This window comes from Puma concolor, chromosome C1 (assembly GCF_028749965.1).
Source record: "Puma concolor isolate L17-30 chromosome C1, mPumCon1.1.hap2, whole genome shotgun sequence".
Classification (NCBI taxonomy): Eukaryota; Metazoa; Chordata; class Mammalia; order Carnivora; family Felidae; genus Puma; species Puma concolor.
This window is the reverse complement of record NC_141674.1, coordinates 159066800-159088520: the sequence shown is the minus strand read 5'-3', so window position 1 is coordinate 159088520 and position 21721 is coordinate 159066800. Positions and strand designations below refer to the sequence as shown.

At 36.7% G+C, this 21721-nt stretch overlaps 1 protein-coding gene across 3 annotated transcripts in view; it reads left to right on the top strand.

Moving 5' to 3' along the window:
• The window catches only part of ABCB11 (ATP binding cassette subfamily B member 11), a 91532-nt gene that overhangs the window by 7455 nt on the left and 62356 nt on the right, over positions 1-21721 (top strand). The window contains exons 2-6 of one of the 3 annotated variants that reach the window (XM_025934958.2): positions 2206-2308; positions 3836-3857; positions 6351-6402; positions 7186-7424; positions 20336-20423. In XM_025934958.2, the coding sequence (XP_025790743.1) occupies positions 2233-2308; positions 3836-3857; positions 6351-6402; positions 7186-7424; positions 20336-20423 (477 nt within the window). In that variant the 5' untranslated portion in view covers positions 2206-2232. Of the gene's footprint in view, positions 1-2205; positions 2309-3835; positions 3858-6350; positions 6403-7157; positions 7425-20335; positions 20424-21721 lie in introns of all 3 variants that reach the window. The other 2 variants (XM_086718830.1, XM_086718831.1) reach the window with 2 other exon arrangements.

Genomic DNA, 21721 nt, shown 5'->3' with positions numbered 1-21721 from the left:
TTGTGTTCTCAGTGGTCTTCTGCTACAGGTCAATGCTACAGGGAGGAAATCCATGCTATGTGTGAATTTTTGTGTTTGAAAACATTACTCTTTAATAGTAAATTAGAGATCACAAAAATCATTGCGTTCAGAAAGAAGCAAAATGCAAACAAACCTAATATGAAAACAAATGTACGGAATTGGTGGAGGAACAGAGACGGAAAATGAAAAGAGTAGGTTGGTTGACCATCATTCTCTTCCTTAATAGAGGGTGCCTTACTACAAGTGACCCCAGAGGGAGGGTGGGAAGTAGGGCAAGGGAGAGAGTCTCTAGGCTTGAAGGCCAAAAGGAACTTTAGCTGTCTTCTCCCTTTGGACCAGCTGAGGTACAGACTCAGTTTCATATCATTTTCATACTAGTCCCGCAAGGTACATCTTATCACCATCACCATCACTGACTTGAATGATGGAGAATTCAGAGCCTGGAGAGAGGTTAAAAAATGTTTTCAACAACATAGAGTGAGACCACAGGATCAGTGAGACTCTGAAGTTCACAGGCAAGACACTACACCACTGGGGTCTAAATGCTGTCAAATATTTGCACACCAGTGGAAATAAACCTTTTTAAGTGAAGAGCTAAGCCAGGAAAAAAATAATTGATTTTTTAAATCAATTTTTTAAAATTGATAAAAATTTTAAAAATTTTTTAAATTGATTTAAAAAATAACTGATTTTTTAAAGTCTTATTTTAAAATTAGGAGACTCAGTATTATAAATATTCTAAAGATTTATTTTTTCATTATCAAAGAATTTCTTTGCTTTCTGAAAAACAAATTTTTGTTAAAATTTCAAAAATGATATAACCAGTGAACATTGCATTCTCTGCATTGAGAATATATTCTCAAAATACTGAGCAAATTTTGTTGTTGAATAAAAGAATTTTGAATCTGCTTCATGTAGTTTTTTTTATCTTTACTGACCTCATAAACTATTTAATTAAATAATATTTCTCACTCTATTTCTTAATGTTGAATTTATCTTTAAAGTTTATTTTTTAAAATCACGTTGATAGGTACCATTACATTGATAGTACCTTTGATATGATGTCATGAGAAGGGTACTATACCTCTGTGGTTTTCCTCCCTAAAATACACAACCCATATCTAATCCTGAGAAAAATATCAGATAAGTCCCACTTTAGGAGACAGCCTGCAAAATAACGGTTCAATACTCCTCAAAACTGTCAAGGTCTTCAAAAACAAGGAAAGTACAAGAAGTTGTGAGAGCCAAGAGGAGCTTAAGGAGAGATAATGAATCAACATAATGTCTTCCCTCTACATCTTCACAATACTTTGCACTGTTAATCTTTGCCAGTATCTCATTTAAAGGGTTTAGTGTTCTTTGCCAATCATTACCCAAAATCTATTCATTGGGGTTGCAGATAATGATTTCTCTAGTTTTATAGTATTTTACAAATCAGTAATGGATATTGATTTTTGTTGAATACTTTTTCTGCATCTATCAAAATGATCAAGTTTTTTCACATTGAACAATCATTGCATTCCTGGAATCAACATTGTTCATTATATTTTTTTCATGAACTGCTGAATTATACTTAACATATTTAACAATTTTAAATCTATCTTCAAAAGCAATTATAATTCTATTTTTCTTATATCATTCTTGTTTGTTTTGATGTCAAGTTTACACTTGTTTTGTAAAATGAGTGGGTAGCTCTTCCTCTGGTCCATGCCAGACTCACCATATCCTCGATCTAGGAGTTGCATTTACAAAGAAGCACTGAAGTCTACCCACCAGTATTTAGGTGTAGTTGGTTCAGTACAGTGACCCAAGAATGTCACCTGTTGGTTGTGTAGTGCCAGTGGTTTTTATTTTTACTCATGAAAGAAAGAAAGAAAGAAAGAAAGAAAGAAAGAAGAAAAGGGAGGGAGGGAGGGAGAGAGGGAGGAAAAACGAGCAGAAAGAACAAATAAATAAAAAGCAACTATCCATTCATCAGATAGAGAGAGCCATAATCAATGGTTTGGCTTTATCTTTCCTAATAATTAGGCTCTTTCGTGGAGTTATTAACCAATTAAAAATATGATTTTTAGTGAAGATTTAGATTGTTAGTGAAGGTTATTTCCTGTACCAAATTGTTCTTTCATTTGGCTATTTTGTTTAAGAAGAGAAAAAAATAATTGCAATGATTATTTTGTTTTATAGGGCTATTGGCTGCAGATTGCAATTACCATGTCTGACTCAGTAATTCTTCGCAGTGTGAAGAAATTTGGAGAGGAGAATTATGGTTTTGAGTCAGACAGATTATGTAAGTGGCCCTTTTCTCTTACTGTCTCTTATATAAAAAGAGGTTAGAACAAAAGTAGACAAGCTAGTGAAGTTTCAAGGGGCAGAGAAAAATCAACAATATGTAGAACCATTACGGGATGCATTTCTTACCCACAAATCGGTAGTTCTCTCCAGAATCCGTGTTATGGAATGTCTGAAAGTGCTAAGTAAAAATGCACAAAGTGTGGGTAAATGAAAGTATCTCCTCTACAAATATCTCTTTTTTAGTAGAGTAGGGTTCCAGCATTGGTTATTATTATTGCCTTTATTCAGCTATTATAATTGATTATAGTAGTAATAATTTAGTGAGAAACTATACTAAGACAGTGCTGGTTAGAATGAGACAATGGGAAAGAGGACCTGTAGCACTAGCACCTAACATCTAGTGAGCGCAGGTGATTCCAAGCATTTATTATTTTTTTAAATGAATTCTGTAATTTTACATCTTGCAGAAGAAGAAAATTAGACTTGAATAAATTTTTTTAAACTTGGCAAAGATCACATGACTGATAATTGATGGAACCATCATTCTAATCTAGTTCTATCTGATTCCCAAACCCAAGATGTTGATCTCTATCTATACTATAATGCCTCTTTACTCTTACTTACATTAATTAAAATGTCAGGGAATCAGGATGTGCTGTCCCATGGTGGTAGTTGACCTTAGCACCCTGAACTCCTTTCCCTTTGCTTCCCTACACCCATGACCCTGCACCCCCACTTTCACTTCCTACCCTCCATCTGCTCTGACCTAAGCTGAGGAAAATTATATCCAGCTCAATCCTATGGTTTCTACTGGCATGGGAGTGTCAACATCATCTTATTGTCTAGTTAATTTGTAGTCTTAATTTTAAATAGATAAATTCTGATGTTTCCAAGGAACCAAACAATAAATATCCATTTTACTTGGTAGTTCAAAAAAATTAGATTTTCTTCAGCTAATTTAAAAATGTTGGTCTCGGGATGCTAGCATGGCTCAGTGGTCTGAGGGTTGGTCTCAGGGTTAAGGGTCTGACTCTTGATCTCAGCTCAGGTCGTGGTCTCACAGTTCATGAAATCAAGCCCCATGTCAGGCTCCATGTTGACAATGTGGAGCCTGCATGGAATTCTGTCTCTCTCCCTCTCTCTCTGCCCCTCCCCGAATTGTGCATGCTCACACATGGTGTCTCTCTCAAAATAAACAAATAAACTTAAAAAATGTTGGTCTCCAGTTGATGCTCAGAAAATACCAATATCTCATACCTTGTAGAAATATCTAAAAATGTAGTCAAGCCAGTAGTCCTGAACCTGAAAGGGTATCTTGTGTAATATGAGAGACACAGAGAGAGAGAATTTAAAAAAAAAAAAAAAAAAAGAAAGAAAGAAAAAAAAAGCAAATAGTCATTTTGCAATGTTCCATGAATGAAATTAATTTATGGGAATGTTTCCCCAGAGAAAAATTATTAATGACTATGTTTCATTGTGTCATTATTATTAACTGCTTTGTGCATTGTTTTTATCCTGACAGATAACAATGATAAGAATTCAAGGTAAGTGACTGTTTCAACAATGCATCATCTTTTCTAGATTAACTCCCTAATATTCCTTTTAAAGGTACAAAGAGAGATAATATTTTCATGCACATTGTACTTCCTATAAAATGGTATAGGTGATCCATTCTTTTTCTCTTTAAATCATTGCTGTAATTTGAAAAAACAAACAAACAAAAAACATTGCTGTAATTTGATTTCAGAAACCGTTTGGAAGATCCCTTCTGGATTAGGTCCAAATCTCCCCTGTGCACCCAGCAACATCATAGAATTTCTAACCTAAATGGGCAGAGGTGAAGTTGGACAAGTAATATTTCATGATCACAGGGGAGGTCCCTTAACCCCAAATTCTTTCCACAGGCAAATAGTAGAACCCTAAAATTTAGTTGTTAGATATTTCTCTTTAGTTTAAAAGTTTACATTCTCATATAAAGCAAATGTCAGCTAATCATACATTGGCATGAGAGTAGGATTAGATAGAGTCTAACTTAGAAGACAGAAGGGAGGTGCTAAGCAAGTTCCTGAAAAAGAAGTGGTAGTAAGGCAGAAGTTGAAGCTCTTTAAGAAATTTTAAGTAACTCACAGCAGAGAGGGGTGGTGGATGTGGTAACAGCAGTTTTGGACTAGGAGTAGTAAGGTCAGCCTGGGCCTAGAGGAACCACAATTGCCTCACTGGAGGGAAAAAAGATGAAAATGGGTGTGGGTACAGATGAACAGCAAAGAGAGAATCAACAGGAAGGTTGAGTGAGTTCTTTGGTTTTTAGAGGAGATGAACATTTTCTGTTAGATGTGGTAATGTAGAATGAGAAGATCACAGTGAAAGTCTGAGAAAGCTGTGGAGGGAAATGGAACAGTCTATTATAGACAGATGAAGTACAGTGTTATGGATTGAGTTAAGGATGGAGACCATACTCATTCATTCATTCATTCATTTCATAAATGTTAATTAAATGCATACCAGGTGTCAGACACTATTACAGGTACTGAGGATACAGAAAAGAACAAACTGGGCAAAAATCTCTGTCCTTGAGGAGCTTACATTTTAGTGAGGATGACATGATAAGCACCATAAATAAATATAATACATAGCATGGTAGTGATAATCTATCACTGTCTTTCCAAGAAAAAAAAAGAAGCCAACATGGAATGGAGATATGAAGTGATGTGGGGACAAATTTGAAATTTTAAAGGCTTTGGCCAGGGAGGGTCCCATTGAGAAGGTGACTTTTGAGGGAAAATCTGAAGGAGATGAGGGGGTTGGCCATGCAAGTATCTGAAGAAAGAGCATTCTGTCAGGAGGAAACAACAAGTCCAAATGGTCAGAAGTGAGAATAAATTTGGCATGAACAAAGGTCAGCAAAGAGGCCAGGTTGCTCGGGTGGAGAGAATTGGAGTGCAGTAGGAAGAGACAAGGTCAGAGAGCCAATTGGCCAGGCCGTGGAGGGCCTTGGACATTTCAGCAAAGACTTGGGATTCTACTGTGAGCTGGAGGGGAATGTCAGGGCAGATGACTGCTAGGCATGGCATATGTTGGCATCAGTTTACATGGTGAAGAGGTGGTCTTGAACCTCTTCAGGCCCCACAGCCTGGCTTCAGGTGGAGAGGGGCAAACAGTGGATGGATGCAGAGATGAGGGCGTTTCCAAAGATGGAGGTGGGGAAAAGGATTGAGGATGATGGTAAGAGTGTGGTCCAAATGGCTGGCAGTGGGAGCTGGGATGCATAGGGAAGGAAGCACAATCTTGATAGGTTTTTAGCAATTGAAAATTAATGAGGGTTTAAGGAACTGCAGATCACAACTGAGATGACAAAATGGTGTGGAAGGAGAAAGGAAGTGACAAAACAGGATGCATCGCCAGTCCCAGAGTGTCAAGGGAGTAGTTTCTGTTGAAAGAAAGGTCCAGGGTGTATCCATGAGGGATGGCTCAGGTGAAGGAGAGATCCCTGGAGTCGAGAAGGTCAAATATGGGTTAGATATAACATTATGAGAAGTGAAATGAGTAAGAAATACTAAGGAAATATGATTTTATGGGAAGTATAGGAGTTTTTAAAAACTTTTCCATCGTATAGGTACTATTTAATGTAGTTTTAAAATTTTTAAGTGCTAGAAGGAAGCTTTAAAGCAGCTAATCCAACCACCTCCACTTACCCACAAGGAAATGTGATAGAAACACGCTGAGGGTCAAGGATGAAATCCAATAGTTATTGCTAATATAAACTGGGAGTATAGAGACTTTTCATTTTCTCTCAATATCTCTCAGAAAAACCTCACTGACTTTCTGCTCAACATGAAATACAGCTATACCAAAATCTCTAGAAGAGGTAAATCTGAAAAATAAAAGTTTGTTTTTAGGATGCCCGGTTTGGCAAGAATTTCTCAGTCAGTGGGGACTTTATTTCTTACTAAAGGATGACTCATAAAATCACCACCTATGGAGAATTTCTCTTTGTTTTGGAAAGGATGGTCTATAAATCCATATGTTTCTCTCCTCAGGTTACAAGATGAGAAAAAAGGTGACAGCACTCAAGTTAGCTTCTTTCAATTGGTAATAAAATTGTGCTGATTTTTGACATAAATTTTGCAATGGAAAATTGTTCAGATCATGGAGGAGTGTTAAATCTTCAGTCATTGGCAGGTTTTTAAGTACAGTGTTCACGTTTTTAGTCATAAACGTTGTCCATGGGATAACATGCTGAATGGCAATTAGAAATATATTGCTAATTAAACACATAAATCCTATCTGGTAGATCAGAACAGTGTCCTGGAAAATAACCATTAAGCCCATAATTATTATTTTAGTAAGGAAAATTATCACAGTAACTATGTTATGTATACTTATTCTTATGACATATCTATATAAATTCTATAGTGTAGGTATTTACCCCAAATTTTAACAAGGTAGAGACATTTCTAGGCAAAAATGGGCACTCTTCTTTGTCAGTGTCAGTTCTGGGAGCCAATTTATGCTACTGGTGAATACCCACACAATATTTCTACATGGCAATCTCATCAATGCCATTGATCACTTCCCACTTATGTTGTGAATCAATACCTAAGAACTGAAGTCAGTTCTTGAGGTAAAGAGAATGAATTCAGAGACTAGGAAAGAAATAACAAACTAAAAATGTTAAGAGTCTACTGTCTTAGATAATTGATATACCACTTACTTTTATATAGTTAATGAAAACTCTATTGTTCAATGAAGATGATTCCCATAAAATTTGGTGCTGAATACTATTTATCAGAATCTAGTAACTAAAATTAAATAGTCCTCCTACTTCTCCTGCTTTTCACCCATAGATGATCTCTGAATCCTTTGTTTTTCAAGTTTCGATTTTCTTCAACGACTGACATTTGGCTGATGTTTGTGGGAAGTTTATGTGCATTTCTCCATGGACTATCCCATCCAGTCCTGCTCCTCATTTTTGGCACAATGACAGATATTTTTATTGACTATGACACTGAATTACAAGAACTCAAGATCCCTGGAAAAGCATGTGTAAACAACACCATAGTATGGATCAACAGCTCCCTTAACCAGAATAAGACAAATGGAACGCGTTGTGGGTAGGCTATTTTTTATGTTTAACCTTTTTTGTTTATATGTTGAATTATAATTCAAAATGTGTAAGTGGGATTTTATTAGCTGAACTGGATTGATATCCAACATAGAACAAACAGAAACATAAATTCAACCCATATTTCTACAAATTACTCCCTCCTAAGGTTCTTCCTATCTTACCAGGTTTTTAAATTCTAACAAAAAAATAGAACTGGAAATTGCCTATTAAATGTGACACCCAAATTTAACCACTTGGTAGACTATAGGCTTGAGGATGAACACTACCAATATACTTGGGAAGTGAGCCATGAATTTTATTTGAGTCTTTGTCATGTCTCACGTCTCATTTTCAAGACTTTTGTTAGTCACTTAACTACTTTCCATTTCTTAGCTTCTGTGACTGTGGCTAATGTTCCATTTGATCCTCAGCCTTCTTTTTATAATGGGAAATTCATTGTTGTGCTACAGGACTTGGAGTAGGGGCCCCTGGTCTCAGTAGTTGAGTTTCTATGCAAGAGTTGTGTGATGCTGCAGCAAACAGAAGGGAGCCACGCAGAATTAGCCAGAACTCACCGTGCTACTGTTCAGTTTGTGATTAGCCCGAAATCAGTGAGTCCACAGTGTTCAGTGTTGACTCACTATCATAGCATGGACTTTGCAGTGAGCCTCACACTGCTTCAGGGCCAGAGCAAGCTCATTTGCATGTATGAAGTCACACACTCAGGTTCAAGAGCCAAGGGCAGGGCACATCTTGCCTTGGAAGACACTTGGAGGGGCTCCCTCGAACAAAATTACATTTTTTACCTTCATCTAAAATTTTTTCTACATGTTTGATTTGTTTTTTTTAATGTTTGTTTATTTATTTTGAGAGAGACAGAGAGAGAGAGAGAGAGAGAGAGCGGGGGAGGGGAAGACAGAGAGAATCCCAAGCAGGTTCCACGCTCTCTGTGCTGAGCCCACACAGGACTCCATCTCAATGAACTGAACCTGAGTCTAAATCAAGAGTTGGATGCTTAACCAACTGAACCCCACCCAGGCACCCCTACATGTTTGATTTAGATTATGAACTAATCCTCCTACATCACTGATACTCTTCCATAATATTATCTACTGTTAGGGTCTTTCATTCACTCATTCATTCAATCAAAATTTTTTGAACACCAACTACCTATCAGGAACTTTGTAAACCTCAAGGATACAGTGGTTATCTTGAGTCATGGTCCTTATCTTCATGGCATTTAGGTCTAGTCAGTAAAATCATCATTAAATCAAAGACGATTGAAATAAATAGGTAGTAACAACTGGTTAGTGCTTGACAGAAAAATATAGGACAACATACAATGTGCAGAATTACCTTTTAAAAAATTATAAGCCTACTCATGAGAAATAAATTTCCTAAAGCCTAAATATATGTTTTTCTTCTAAATTTGGAACAGTTTGCATAAAAGAGTTGCTGTTGTCAATGACAATCTTTTAAAAGTCTTTCATTTATGTTGGAGGACAAAAATGAATTGAGTAGTATGACTACAAAATGTAATGTTAATTGCCTCCCTCTTCGGAAAAAATGCATTCAGACTTATAATATGATGTACATTGACCCAAATCATTAACACTCATGAAGGTAAAATTTTCTAGGGAAAATTCCTGAAGGCATATCTCTTCATGCCTTAATATTTGGAAATAAATGTTAGAGGGGCTAAAATTTGAGACTTATCCGCAATGCCAAGTGCTTATAAATATTTACTAGATGATTTAAAGAATGAATCTACCTTTAACGTCTGCATCACCAACATTCATTAGAAAAGAATTTCCTATGGCTATCCCTTAGTCATACTTTATTCATTCTTACTGGATTATATACTCAAAGGTGAGCTCATTGTGCAGAGCAAATAGGGGCTTTCAGAAGTTCATTGGCTTCTGCTGAATTCATGTGATGCAAAACATTAAATGGATATTTGTCCTTTTTAAAAATTTCATATGGGTATCTGAACTTGTGTAGATCCCAACCCTTCTCAGGCCTTTTCTTTACTCCTTTGATGAGTTGAATACTTTTTAATTGTGAGTGACTATGGTCACTGATGGGACTACTGTTTATTCTTCTGAGTAAATGTTTGTTTAGCTTTGGCGTTAGTTAAGATCAATGTGAAAATGGACTTGGGTGGGGCAGAAGACAAGGGTGAGGACATTTTCTTACTGTAAGTAGTTAACGTGTCTCCAAAATTACCCAACTCTTTTGCAACTTTCCTTCTTGGAAAAAGCACATCGTTAAAGTAAAATTTCTCTACCTATTATAATAGGTGTACAGGTCTTGGACAGGGTTGCTCCATGATCTTATCAACATAAGCATGCATGTTTATTGGTAGAAGCTTGTTTTACTCTTTCATTTCACTGGTTGGTTTCTACATATGAATTGTAATTCATTGGGTGGAATTTTTAGGCAAAGCCTTCCAAACAGCTCTCAGTGAATAATGCTGAAAAGTATTATGGAACATCAAGCTTCCTTAACAGCTTATCAGAATTTATTTGCTCAGAATAGTCAAAAAATATGGCAAAAGAATGAAACATGATGAATGAAGGGAAATCCAAGTAGTCCAAATACCACGGTGCAGCTTATTTTTATTTTCTTTTATCCAATTAAAGTGTAAAAATTCAAACAAAAGCCACAAAGCCCCAAAGTTTTATTGTGGAAGTGACATACCATAATTTCTGCCATTTTCTTTCTTTTTTTAAAGTTTATTTTTAGTTTTGAGAGAGAGAGAGAGAGAGAGAGAGACTAGAGGAGGAACAGAGAGAGAGGGAGAGAGAGAATCCCAAGCAGGCTCTGCGTTGTCAGTGGCAGAGATCAACACAGGACTCGAATTTATGAATCATGAGATCATGACCTGAGGCAAAATCAAGAGACGCTTAACCCACTGAGCCACCCAGGTGTCCATTTCTGCCATTTTCTACTGGTCACACGACCAACCCTGGTACAATTTGAAAAGGAACTATGCAGCAGTGTGGAAACCAAGAGACAAGAATGATTAGGGGCTCTGTAGAGGCTGACTACCACAGCCATTGGGAAATATGATTATTTCGCCCACATATGAATGCGTCAAAGTAGAAATCAGCCTGTACCTTCTCTTGGATTTTGGTCTGTTTTCTTAGCAATGTACGTTTAGTGTATGCATTCAAACACTGTGTTGAATTTAAACACTGTAAAACCATACAGTTTTTAAAACAGCTTTATTGAGATACATTCACATACCATAAAATTTACCAATTTAAAATGTATAATTCAATGGTTTTCTGTATTTTACAGTTGTGCACCTATCACTACAATCAATTTTAGAATATTTTTAAAAATGTCTATTTATTTTGAGAGAGAGAATGAGAGTGGGCAAGGAGCAGAGAGAGAGACAGAGAGAGAGAGAGAGAGAGAGAGAGAGAGAGAAAATCCCAAACAGGCTCCAAGCTGTCAGTGCAGAGCCCAACACAGGGCTTGATCCCACAACCATGAGATCACAATCTGAGCCAAAATCAAGAGTCAGATGCTTAACTGACTGAGTCACCCAGACGCCCCAATTTTAGGACAATTTTATTACCACAGAAAGAAACTTTTAGCTGTCACTCTCCCATCTCCCATCCCCCCTCGGCTCTAGACAACCACTAATCTACTTTCTGGCTCTGTAGATTTGCCTATTCTGGACATTTCATACAACTGGAATCCCACAATATGTGGTCCTTTGTGATTGGCTTCTTTAACTTGGCATAATATTTTCAAGGTTCATCATATTGTAGCATGGATTGGTACAGCTTAGCATGGGTCTATCCTGCAGAGTGCTCCATGTGCACTTGAGGGAAACATGCAGTCTGCTGTTATTGAATGGAATGTTCAAAGGATTTCTGTTAGGTCTATTGGTTTGTGGTATTATTCAAGTCTTCTATTCCTGGTTATTCTATCCAATGCAAAGTATAGAATTGCAATCTCTGACTATTATTATTGAACTACCTATTTCTACTCTTGAATCTGTCAGACTTTGCTTCATGTATTGGGGAACTCTGTTTTTAGATGAATATATGTTTATAATTGTTATAATCTTCTGATTGTTATAATCTTCTGATAGATTGGTCCTTTTATAATTACAAAACATTTGTTCCCAATAACAATTTTTAAAAGTTTATTTGGTCTTATACTGGTACAGCCACTCTTGGTTTGTTATGGTTGCTCTTTGCCGTGACATATCGTTTTCCATCCTACTTTTAACTCGTTCATATCTTTGAATCCTAAATGTGTCTCCTGTAGACAGTCTACAGTTGGAGCTTGTTTGTTTGTTTGTTTGTTTGTTTTTTAGATTTATCCAGTCTGACAATCTCTGCTGTTTGATTGGATTATTTAATCCATTACATATAAAACAAACATAGTAGTCTAAAAAGTGGATAAAAGAAGGTTAGAGTTCTCAGGACTCAAATCATGACATGGCTGTGAGTTCCCTGGGTTATTTTTAGGCCTCATATGTACCACACATGGGTGTTGGGAAAGCTGCAATCTGGAAAAACCAGTGAGCACAAACCACAAAGGACTTAATAAAATTCTGCTCTTTCTAGATAGTAGACCACAAAGAGGCAGCCTAACAGAAAAATCTCAGGCAATAACTATATCACTATTCTACTCAAGCCAACACCACAGGAAAATAAAACAAAACAAAAACAAAAAACACTACATAACCTCACACTTACCCATGCTAGCAAAGGTTCAGTTGGGCCTAGACTTCTACCTTTACCAGGTATCACTGAGCCCCTACTGTGTCTGTCTCCCACCCCACCTCTGTGGTGTCAGTGAAGAATATGTAGAGTTGAAGCACCCCCACTGTAAAGAGAAACCTCTCTCTCTGCCTGCTTGCATGGGATCAGAGGGTGAGGACATTCATCACAACCTCCGTGGAAGAGACAATCAAGACATTTTCAGACGAGAGAAATTCAGAGAATTTATTGCCAGCTGACTTACTTAAGAATGGCTAAAGGAAGCTCTTTGAACAGAAAGGAAATAATAAAAATAATCTTGGACATTAAGAAGGAAGAACATAGTAAACAAAATCATGGGTAAACATAGTAGACTTTCCTCCTCCGCTTGAGTTTTCTGACTTATTTTTAAAGGTGGAAGTAAAAACTGCCAACACTGTTTGATATCATCCTATTGTAACATTGTTTGATGTGAATTTGATTTGGAAATATTAAAGATAATTATAGTATTAACAGAGGAGAATAAAGGTATATAAAGGAAGATAGTGTTTTTACACTCCATACAAACTGGTAGAATGACACTAGCAGATTATAATAAGTGATATATATATATATATATATATATATATATATATACATATATATATGTATATATATATGTATATATATATATTATATTTATAACATAACTCCTAGAGCAACCACTAAAAAAGCTATACAAAGAGATATACTCAAAAACACTACAGGTAAATCAACTTTGAATTTTAAAAAATGTTTGAGGGCACCTCGGATGGCTCAGTCAGTAGAGTATGTGACTTTTGATCTTGGGGTTGTGAGTTTGAGCCCCATGTTGGATGTAGAGATTACTTAAATAAAATGAAATAAAAATATAAAAACAGTTTGAGTAGTCCATGGAAAAAGATTTTTCATACAAACCTTAGTCAAAAGAAAGCAGAAATGACTATACTGATATAAGATAAATTAGATTTTGGAATAAAGAAATTTACCAGAGACAAAGAGGACCATCATACAAAGGTAAAAAAGCCAATCTGCCAGGAAGACACAGCAATCTTAAATATATACACACCAGAGTTGCAAAACTTGTGAAGCAACAACTGACAGAACAGAAAGGAAAAATAGACAAATCAAAAATATAGTAGAACCCTTAACTACCATCTCTCCACAATTGAAAGAGCAACTAGACATAAAATTATCAAGGATATAGAAGAGCTAAATACCAGCAGCCATAGGATCTAAACGACATGTATAGAACATTCCATTCAACAACCACATAATACACATTTTTTAAGTGCCTACAGAGGACATACCAAGACAGACCATACCCTATGAGCTATGAAACAAACCTCAATTTGCTTATAAATATAAAATAATTGAAATAAAATATAAAATAATTGAAATAATAGAGTGAATTCTCTAACCACAATGGAATCAAACTAGAAATCAGTAACAGAAAGATAAATGGAAAACCCCCCAAATTCTTGGGAATCAAACAGTACACTTCTAAATAATTCATAGGTCAAAGAGGAAGTGTCAAGGGAAAAGTTTAAAAATTGAACTAGATGAAAAGGAAAACACAAAATGTAAAAATCTGTGGGACACAGTTCATGCAGTACTGGGAGGAAAATTTATAGCACTAAATGCATACATTACGAAAGAGGAAACATCTCAAACTAAACATCTAAGCTCCCAACTTAAGAACCTTGGAAAAGAGCAAAATAAGTCCACCGAAAGCAGATGAGAGGGTATAATAAAAATAAAAAAAAAACAATACAGGAAATCAATGAAACAAAGATCTAGTTCTTTGAAAAAAAATCAGTTAAATGGGCAAACCTTTATCAAAACTGACAAAGGAAAAAGGGAGAAGACACAAATGACCAATGCTGGGAGTGGAAGATGAGATATTACTGTAGACCTTGCAAACATCAAAGGGGCAACAAGGAACTACTGTAACTAGTCTACACACATAGATTTGACAACTTAGAAAAATGAACCAATTGCTTGCAAAAACAAACTACCACAACTCACCCAATGTGATACAAATAATTAGAATAGCCCTATTAAAGAAATTGAATTTATAATTTTAAAACTCTAAAAAAAGAAATCTCCAGGCCCATGTGATTTCACTGGAGAATTCTACCTAATGTTTCAAAAAAAAAAAACTACCACCAGCTTTATACAATATTTTCCAGATAATAAGAGGGAGTAGTTAATTCATTTTATGAAGCTAGTATTACTGTGATCCAAAAGCCAGCCAAAAATATTAAAAAAAGAAAAGCACAGATTAATATTCCTCATGAATATAGATGCAAAATGTTAACAAAATACTAGCAAATAGAATTAACAATATATAAAAAAGAATTACACACCAAGTAGAGTATATTCTAGAGAAGCACATGTGGTTCAGTACTAGAAAAAGTGAACATAATCTACCACATTAACAGGCTAATATATAAAACCACATGATGATCTTCATTGAAGATGAAGAAGGACTTAAAATTTCAACACCCATTCATAACAAAAACTCTCAGAAAACTAGTAATGGAAAGGAACTTCCTCAACTTAAGAAAGAACATCTACAAAAAAGTCCCACAGCTTTATTGTGTGAAAGATTGAGGGGCGCCTGGGTAGCTCAGTTGGTTGAGCATCCAACTTCGGCTCCGGTCATGATCTTCCGGTGGCGGGCCTCAGACCCATGTCTAACCTTGAGCTGACAGCGCAAAGCCTGCTTTGGATTTTCTGTCTCCCTCTTTCTCTGCCCCTCCCCCTCTCATGCTGTCTCTCTTTCTCTCTCTCCCTCTCAAAAACAAACATTAAAAACATTAAAAAAATTTTTTTTAAAAATAAAAACAAAGTAAGGAAAAAAAAAGTGAAAGATTAAATGCTTTCTCCCTGAGACTGGAAACAAGGCACGAATATATGCTTTCACCACTATTATTCAACACAGTGCTCAAAGTTCTAGCCTATACAATAAGGAAGGAAAGGAATACTGATTTAATATTTAACACTATTGAACTATACATTTAAAAGTGGTTAAGTTGGCAAATTTTATGTTATGTATTTTTTATTACAACCAAAAACATTTTAAGTGAAAACAAAATACAGGCCTAAAAGGAAGAAATACATCCAATTATATTGAAGATGATATTATTGTGGACATAGAAAATCGCAAAGAATCTACGAAAATATCTTAGAACCAGTAAATGAGTTTGGCAAAGTCATAAAATACCAAATAAATATACAAAATTTAGTACTGTTTCTGCATACTAGCAATGAACATGTGGACACCAAAATTCAAAACATAATGCCATTTAAAATTGCTTTAAAAATGTATTTAGTTGTAAATTTAATAAAACATATATGGGACTTACATGCTGAAAAATGTAAACTCCTGATGAAAGAAATCAAAGATCTAAACAGATGAGGAGACATATAGTGTTAATGAATTGGAAAATTCAGTATAAGAAAAATCTCATTTCCCCCAAACTGATAATATAGGTTTAATAAAAATTTCCATTAAAAACTCAGCAAGATATTTTTGTATATAGAGACAAGATTACTCTAAAATTTATATGAAAAGTAAAAAAAAAAAAAAAAAAGAACTAGAATGTCTAAAACAACTTTGAAAAAGAAGAATAAAGTGTGAGGGAACAGTCTACTCAATTTCAAGATATGTTATATAGCTAAAGCAAGGTTGTGTTGTATTGACAGAAGAACAGAATAGAGAACTCAAATAGACCAGTGCAAATATGTCCCACTGTTAACAAGGGTGGAAAAGAAATTCAATAGAGGAAATACAAACTTTTTATCAAATGGTGCCTAAATAATTGGACATCCATAGGCAAGAAATGAACCCATACACAGAATAGCTCAAAATGGATTATGGACTTAAATGTAAAAAATAAACCAAACTTTTAGAAAAATGTGTAGCTCACCATTTTCATGTCTAAGGCTAGACAAAGAGCGCTTAGACTTGACACTAAAAGTACAGTCCATAAAAAGAAAAGTTGATGAATTGGGCTTCATCAAAATGAAAAACTTTTGCTCTGCAAAAGACCCTGTTAAGAGAATGAAAAAGAAAAGCTACAGACTGGGAGAGTATGTTTGCAAACTATGTATCTAACAAAGGGCTAAGATCTAGAAAATATAAAGAACTTTCCAAACTCAGTGGTTAGAAAAATTCAAATTAGAATATGGGGGAAAACACATGAAAAGATATTTCACTAAGGATATAAAGATGTCAAATGAGCACATGAAAAGATACTCAGCAACATTAGCGGTTAGGGAAGCAAATTAAAATCAAAATAAGACATCAGCACAAATCTTTCAGAATTGCTAAAATAAAAATAGTGATGACACCAAATGTTGGTGAAGATGTGGAGGAACTGGATCACTTATACCTTGCTGGTGGAAATGCAAAATGGCGCAGCCACTCTGGAAAACAGTTTGGCAATAAATAAATAAATAAACATGCAAGTGTTATATAACACAGCAATTCTACTGTTGGGGATTTATCCCAGAGAGATTAAAACTAACGTTCATGCAAAAACCTGTACACAGGGGCGCCTGGGTGGCGCAGTCGGTTAAGCGTCCGACTTCAGCCAGGTCACGATCTCGCGGTCCATGAGTTCGAGCCCCGCGTCGGGCTCTGGGCTGATGGCTCAGAGCCTGGAGCCTGTTTCCGATTCTGTGTCTCCCTCTCTCTCTGCCCTTCCCCCGTTCATGCTCTGTCTCTCTCTGTCCCAAAAATAAATAAACGTTGAAAAAAAAAATTAAAAAAAAAAACAAACCTGTACACAAAGGTTATAGAAACTTTACTCGTAACAGACAAAAACTGGAAATAACCCAGACATCCTTCGATGGGTGAGTGGTTAAGCTGTGATACATCTATACCACGGAATAGTACTTGAAAATGAAAAGGAGCAAATAATTGATGAAAGAATTACACTGAGTGAAAAAAAGCCAACCAATGCCAAAAAGTTACATACTGTGTGATTCCAGTTACATAATATTCTTTATTCCACTTTATAATATTCTTTGAATGACAAACCTATAGCACTAGAGAATAGATGAGTGGTAGCCCGGGGTTAAGGGGGGAGTGGAGACTGCATGTGTAGATGTAAAAAGGCAACATGAAAATCCTTGAGGTGATGAGGATGTTCCGATCTTGATTACATCAATGCCAACATCTCGGTTGTGATATTGTCCTAGAGTTTTGCAAGATATTGCCAAAGGGCATATATAATGCTTCTGTATTATTTCTCACAATTGCATGAGAATATACAATTGCCTCGGAATGAAAAGTTTAATGAAAAACAAACAAATGGCTTCCTGGGTGAAAAAAAAAATTGTCATAGATCCTCGGAAAGGGAATTCTAGCCATTCTGGAAATTGTTATAGATTCTCTAGCCATTCTGGCAGTAAGCCATCGTGTATGGGTGTTCTGCAGAGCAGCTTTACTCAGTGATCAGCCGTTTGTGCACAGGTTGATGTCCTGTGCATTAAACAATACAGAGCCTCCATCATTCTGAGAGTAGGACATGGCCACATTTCTGCCAACCTGTGGTGGTCAGTTGTGAGTTGCCACTGATGTTCACTCTACAGTGTCAGTACTACTGGGTCTACCATGCATGAAAACCATTGAAAGGAAGACTCCATGTTAAGCAATGCACCCTGTCATAAAGACCTCCTAGGTATTGAAAATGAAAACCCTCTGGGTTCGGTAAATCTGAAACCTTGAAGTATAAATTGAGTAATTTGATTTTATGGTGAATTTGTTTTTCATAAAGGGCAAGGTAAGAATCCCTCATATCTTAATCATTTGTAAAATATCTTGTACCTTTCCCCTTTAATTGCCATCTTTCTGCCCTCTTCTCCCTTAGACAAATGAACCAAGGGAATCTGAATTTACTCTAGTAAATGTATGTCAATTTTGCTGTTAAAAAGAAAGGCGCCCATTTGGTGGTCCAAATCACCCCCACACTTTAAAGAATCCTTTCCAGGATTTTACAGCCACAAGAAAACTTTCCACCAGATGATAAAAGAAAATTTGATGTGCACTGAAAGGAACCAAAGTAGCCTGCTCTTTTCCTTCCTAGCAGTTTTTTTTCTGATAGATCTGTTCTGTTGTTCCAGAAATATTCACAAGTAGTTTCTAAAACCCTAATAACTTCTTATTCCCCAGAATAAAATAAAAAAGTTAACCATTCATCTCTGGGGTGCTTCAAGAGTGAACAGAATCATAAACTACTCATGTGCTTATCCACACCATCCCCTATATAATTCTCTGGGAGTTTGCCCCAATAAATCTTGGATCTGGGTCTGTGCTCAGTACTTTCAGTCTGAGTAGGTTTGTTTATAACTGACAGAGACACCTTTTATCACCTCTGCTTAGAGTGTCTGGAGAAGGAACGCACCACAGGAAATCTTAAGTAAAACTTTCTGACAAATACTCATAGTTGTCTGTTTTTGGACACCCAAATTTCATGTCACAAACAGAAAATTAGCAATATGGACTAACTTGTCCTTTAGAAGTCTTTCCTCACAATATTTCACTACACACCCTGTACAGAGATACTTAACCTTTGTGAGAGCCTCCGATTGTGGATGTAAGTTTTCTAGCTCTTGTCCATGCTTGGAGTTCCCTTTCAACCATCATGAAAGACTGGGAATGTGGTGAACAGACATATTAGCTGGTTTGGAGATTATCAGAGGGGTTGACCAAAGCAATCATATCCCTTCCTCATAAGTATTTTAAAAGTCAAAGCAAAATGAAGAAACACTGCGGTGTTGGGTCTGCTATGTGTAAGGTATTGTACAAGGGTTCAGGCAGTGTGAGCAAGCAGCTTAAACCAAGCTCTTACCCTCAAGTAGCTTGCAATCTAGCAAAACAAACAAATATTTTCAATAAAGATACTGAATAGTAGTGCAATATGGCAATTAAAATCTGTCGCAGAATCATAGTTTGTTCTGAATTAAAGAAATTGTACTTCAACACTTGGTCCAAGTTCAGTAGAAGGAGAGAACAATTCAAGCTTGGGTCATAAGAGGAAGGTCTGATGGGAAGCAGAAAGCATGTAGGATGAGAGCATCTCTGCTGAAGACACTGCTTTCCAATTCTAAAGAAATGGACTCAAGGGGCACCTGGGTGGCTCAGTCAGTTAAGCGTCTGACTCTTGATTTCAGCTCAGGTCATGATCTCACAGTGGTGGGATTGAGCCTTATGCCAGCTCTGCACTGAGTATGGAGTCTGCTTGGGGATTCTTTCTCTCTCTCTCTCTCTCTCTCTCTCTCTCTCTCCACCTGCTCTTACCCTGCTCATGTTCTCTCTCTTCTCTCTCTCTCTCTCTCAAAATAAATAAATAAACATTAAAAAAAGAAGAAATGGACTTGATATCATTTAGAGCATCCTCAAGGGTCAGAACTGTTATCAATCTATGTTAATTTTCTAATTATAAAATTATTTATTTTCTGAAAGCAATTTCAGAATAATTTTTGCTTCCCCTCACTGCCCCTGTGAATCCCAAACCCTGTGCCACAGCGTGATAGTTGTGCTGGAAAAATGCTTTAGGGCTTTCTAGCTATTCTCTACAAGTTCTTTGGGTTCATCTTAGACATCGTGCCAGAGAGTGAAACTTCATGCGCTGTAGTCAGCAGAAGGCCTGGGCTAATAAGTGTTTTTCTCTTTCTTTGGGATGATGAAACACACACATTTTTCACAATGTCACTTTGAGATGGAAGAGCTGAAAAGCTGGCTTAGATTCCTAGAGGAGGTACAGTAAGCTTCCTGGTTTATAGCCCACACCTCTCACCAGTGTCTTTTCGGACACCTGTCTGGCTTTATAAAACCTTTCTCTGGTGATTTGCTCCATCACTGCACAATGAGCATGAGTGGAGGAACTCTATGGACAGAGCCCTGGGCTGCCATCTACTGCCCCTGGCTTCCAGCAGCTGCCAATGAGTTAGTTCTGCCTATAAAGATGAAGGGGGTAGGCATCTTTGCTGGGATTGGTACCATGAGGTCTATGTAGAGATTTGGTTAGATCGAATTATAATTCTACATAGATAAGAGGGCTTACCCATATTTTATATTTTAAATTCCTCTGTACCCACAAATGTTGTCTTTGGTAAACCTGAGGCGACTTCTGAATCTTAATATTCTCCCCTTCTTTTGAAGGTTGCTGGACATTGAAAGTGAAATGATCAAATTTGCCAGTTACTATGCTGGAATCGCTTTGTCAGTACTCATCACAGGATATATTCAAGTGAGTAGCGCTTTCATTTTATTTATAGCTCAACCTCTGGGTTCAAATACATTACAATGAAATGCAAAGTACGCTCTTAAACTTTAAAATTTTTTAAAAATGTTTTTATTTATTTTTGAGAGAGAGAGAGAGGAGAGAGAGAGACAGCATGTGAGCAGGGGAGGGCCAGAGAGAGAGGGAGACACAGAATCCGAAGCAGGCTCCAGGCTCTGAGCTGTCAGCACGGAGCTGGACACAGGGCTCGAACTCATGAACGGTGAGATCATGACCTGAGCAGAAGTCTGACGCTCAACCCACTGAGCCACCCAGGTGCCCCTCTTTAACTTTTAAGTTGTTCAGATACCCTAAGGACTACAGTTTTACTTGGAGATGGGGGTGGGTGAGAGAATGGGGAAGGATTCTTGCTCTCAGATGGGGAGAAAAACATAAGCAGTTGCCTAGAGAGATGGTGAATGAATAGACATTGAATTTCAATGCCCTGTCCTTCCCTGTCCCCTAGACTTTATCTTTTCTTCTAAACTAAAAAAAAAAAAAAAAAAAAGGCAATTGTGGATGTGTTTGTAATGAGAATATGAACACCCTGGAGAAAGGCAGGCATGAGGAGTTGGAGGAAAGCAAACTTGACTTTCTTTTTCTCTTTCTTTGCTAAAATCTCACCAATCTGTATTCCAACTCAAATTCTGTAAACTGAATCTAGAGTGTATTCTAGATTTAAGCCATGGGAGGGCTTGGAGTTACTTAACCCTTATTTTTTTTAAAGTTTATTTATTTTGAGAGAGTGAGAGAGAGAGTGTGTGGGAGGGGCAGAGACAGAGGGAGAGAGAGAATCCCAAGCAGGCTCCACACTGTCAGCACAGAGCCTGGATGTGGGGCTCGAACTCACAGACTGAGAGATCATTACGTGAGCCGAAATCATCAAGAGTCAGACCTTAACTGACTGAGCCACCCAGGTGCCCCATGCTTAACCCTTATTAAAGAAGAAAAATATTTCATCTTTTGCCTTCTTTCTGTAGAAAGAAAATAATTATTCCCCTCAATCTCCATTCATTCAAGAATTCCAGGAAGTTCATGTTCACTGTAAAAAGAAATGAATCAGTTTCCCTCATTCTGGCACTGGCCATTTTGATGACAACCCGACTACATCTGGTTGGGGAAAACTATCAGTAGATTCCCTGCTTATGTCATAACTTTTGTCTTACTTTCTCTGAAAATCATTGTCCAATAGCCTGGAAACTATACAAACATGCTTGTTGGCAGGCCTCTCGGGAAAAATACACTCAGAAACGGCATGCAAAAGT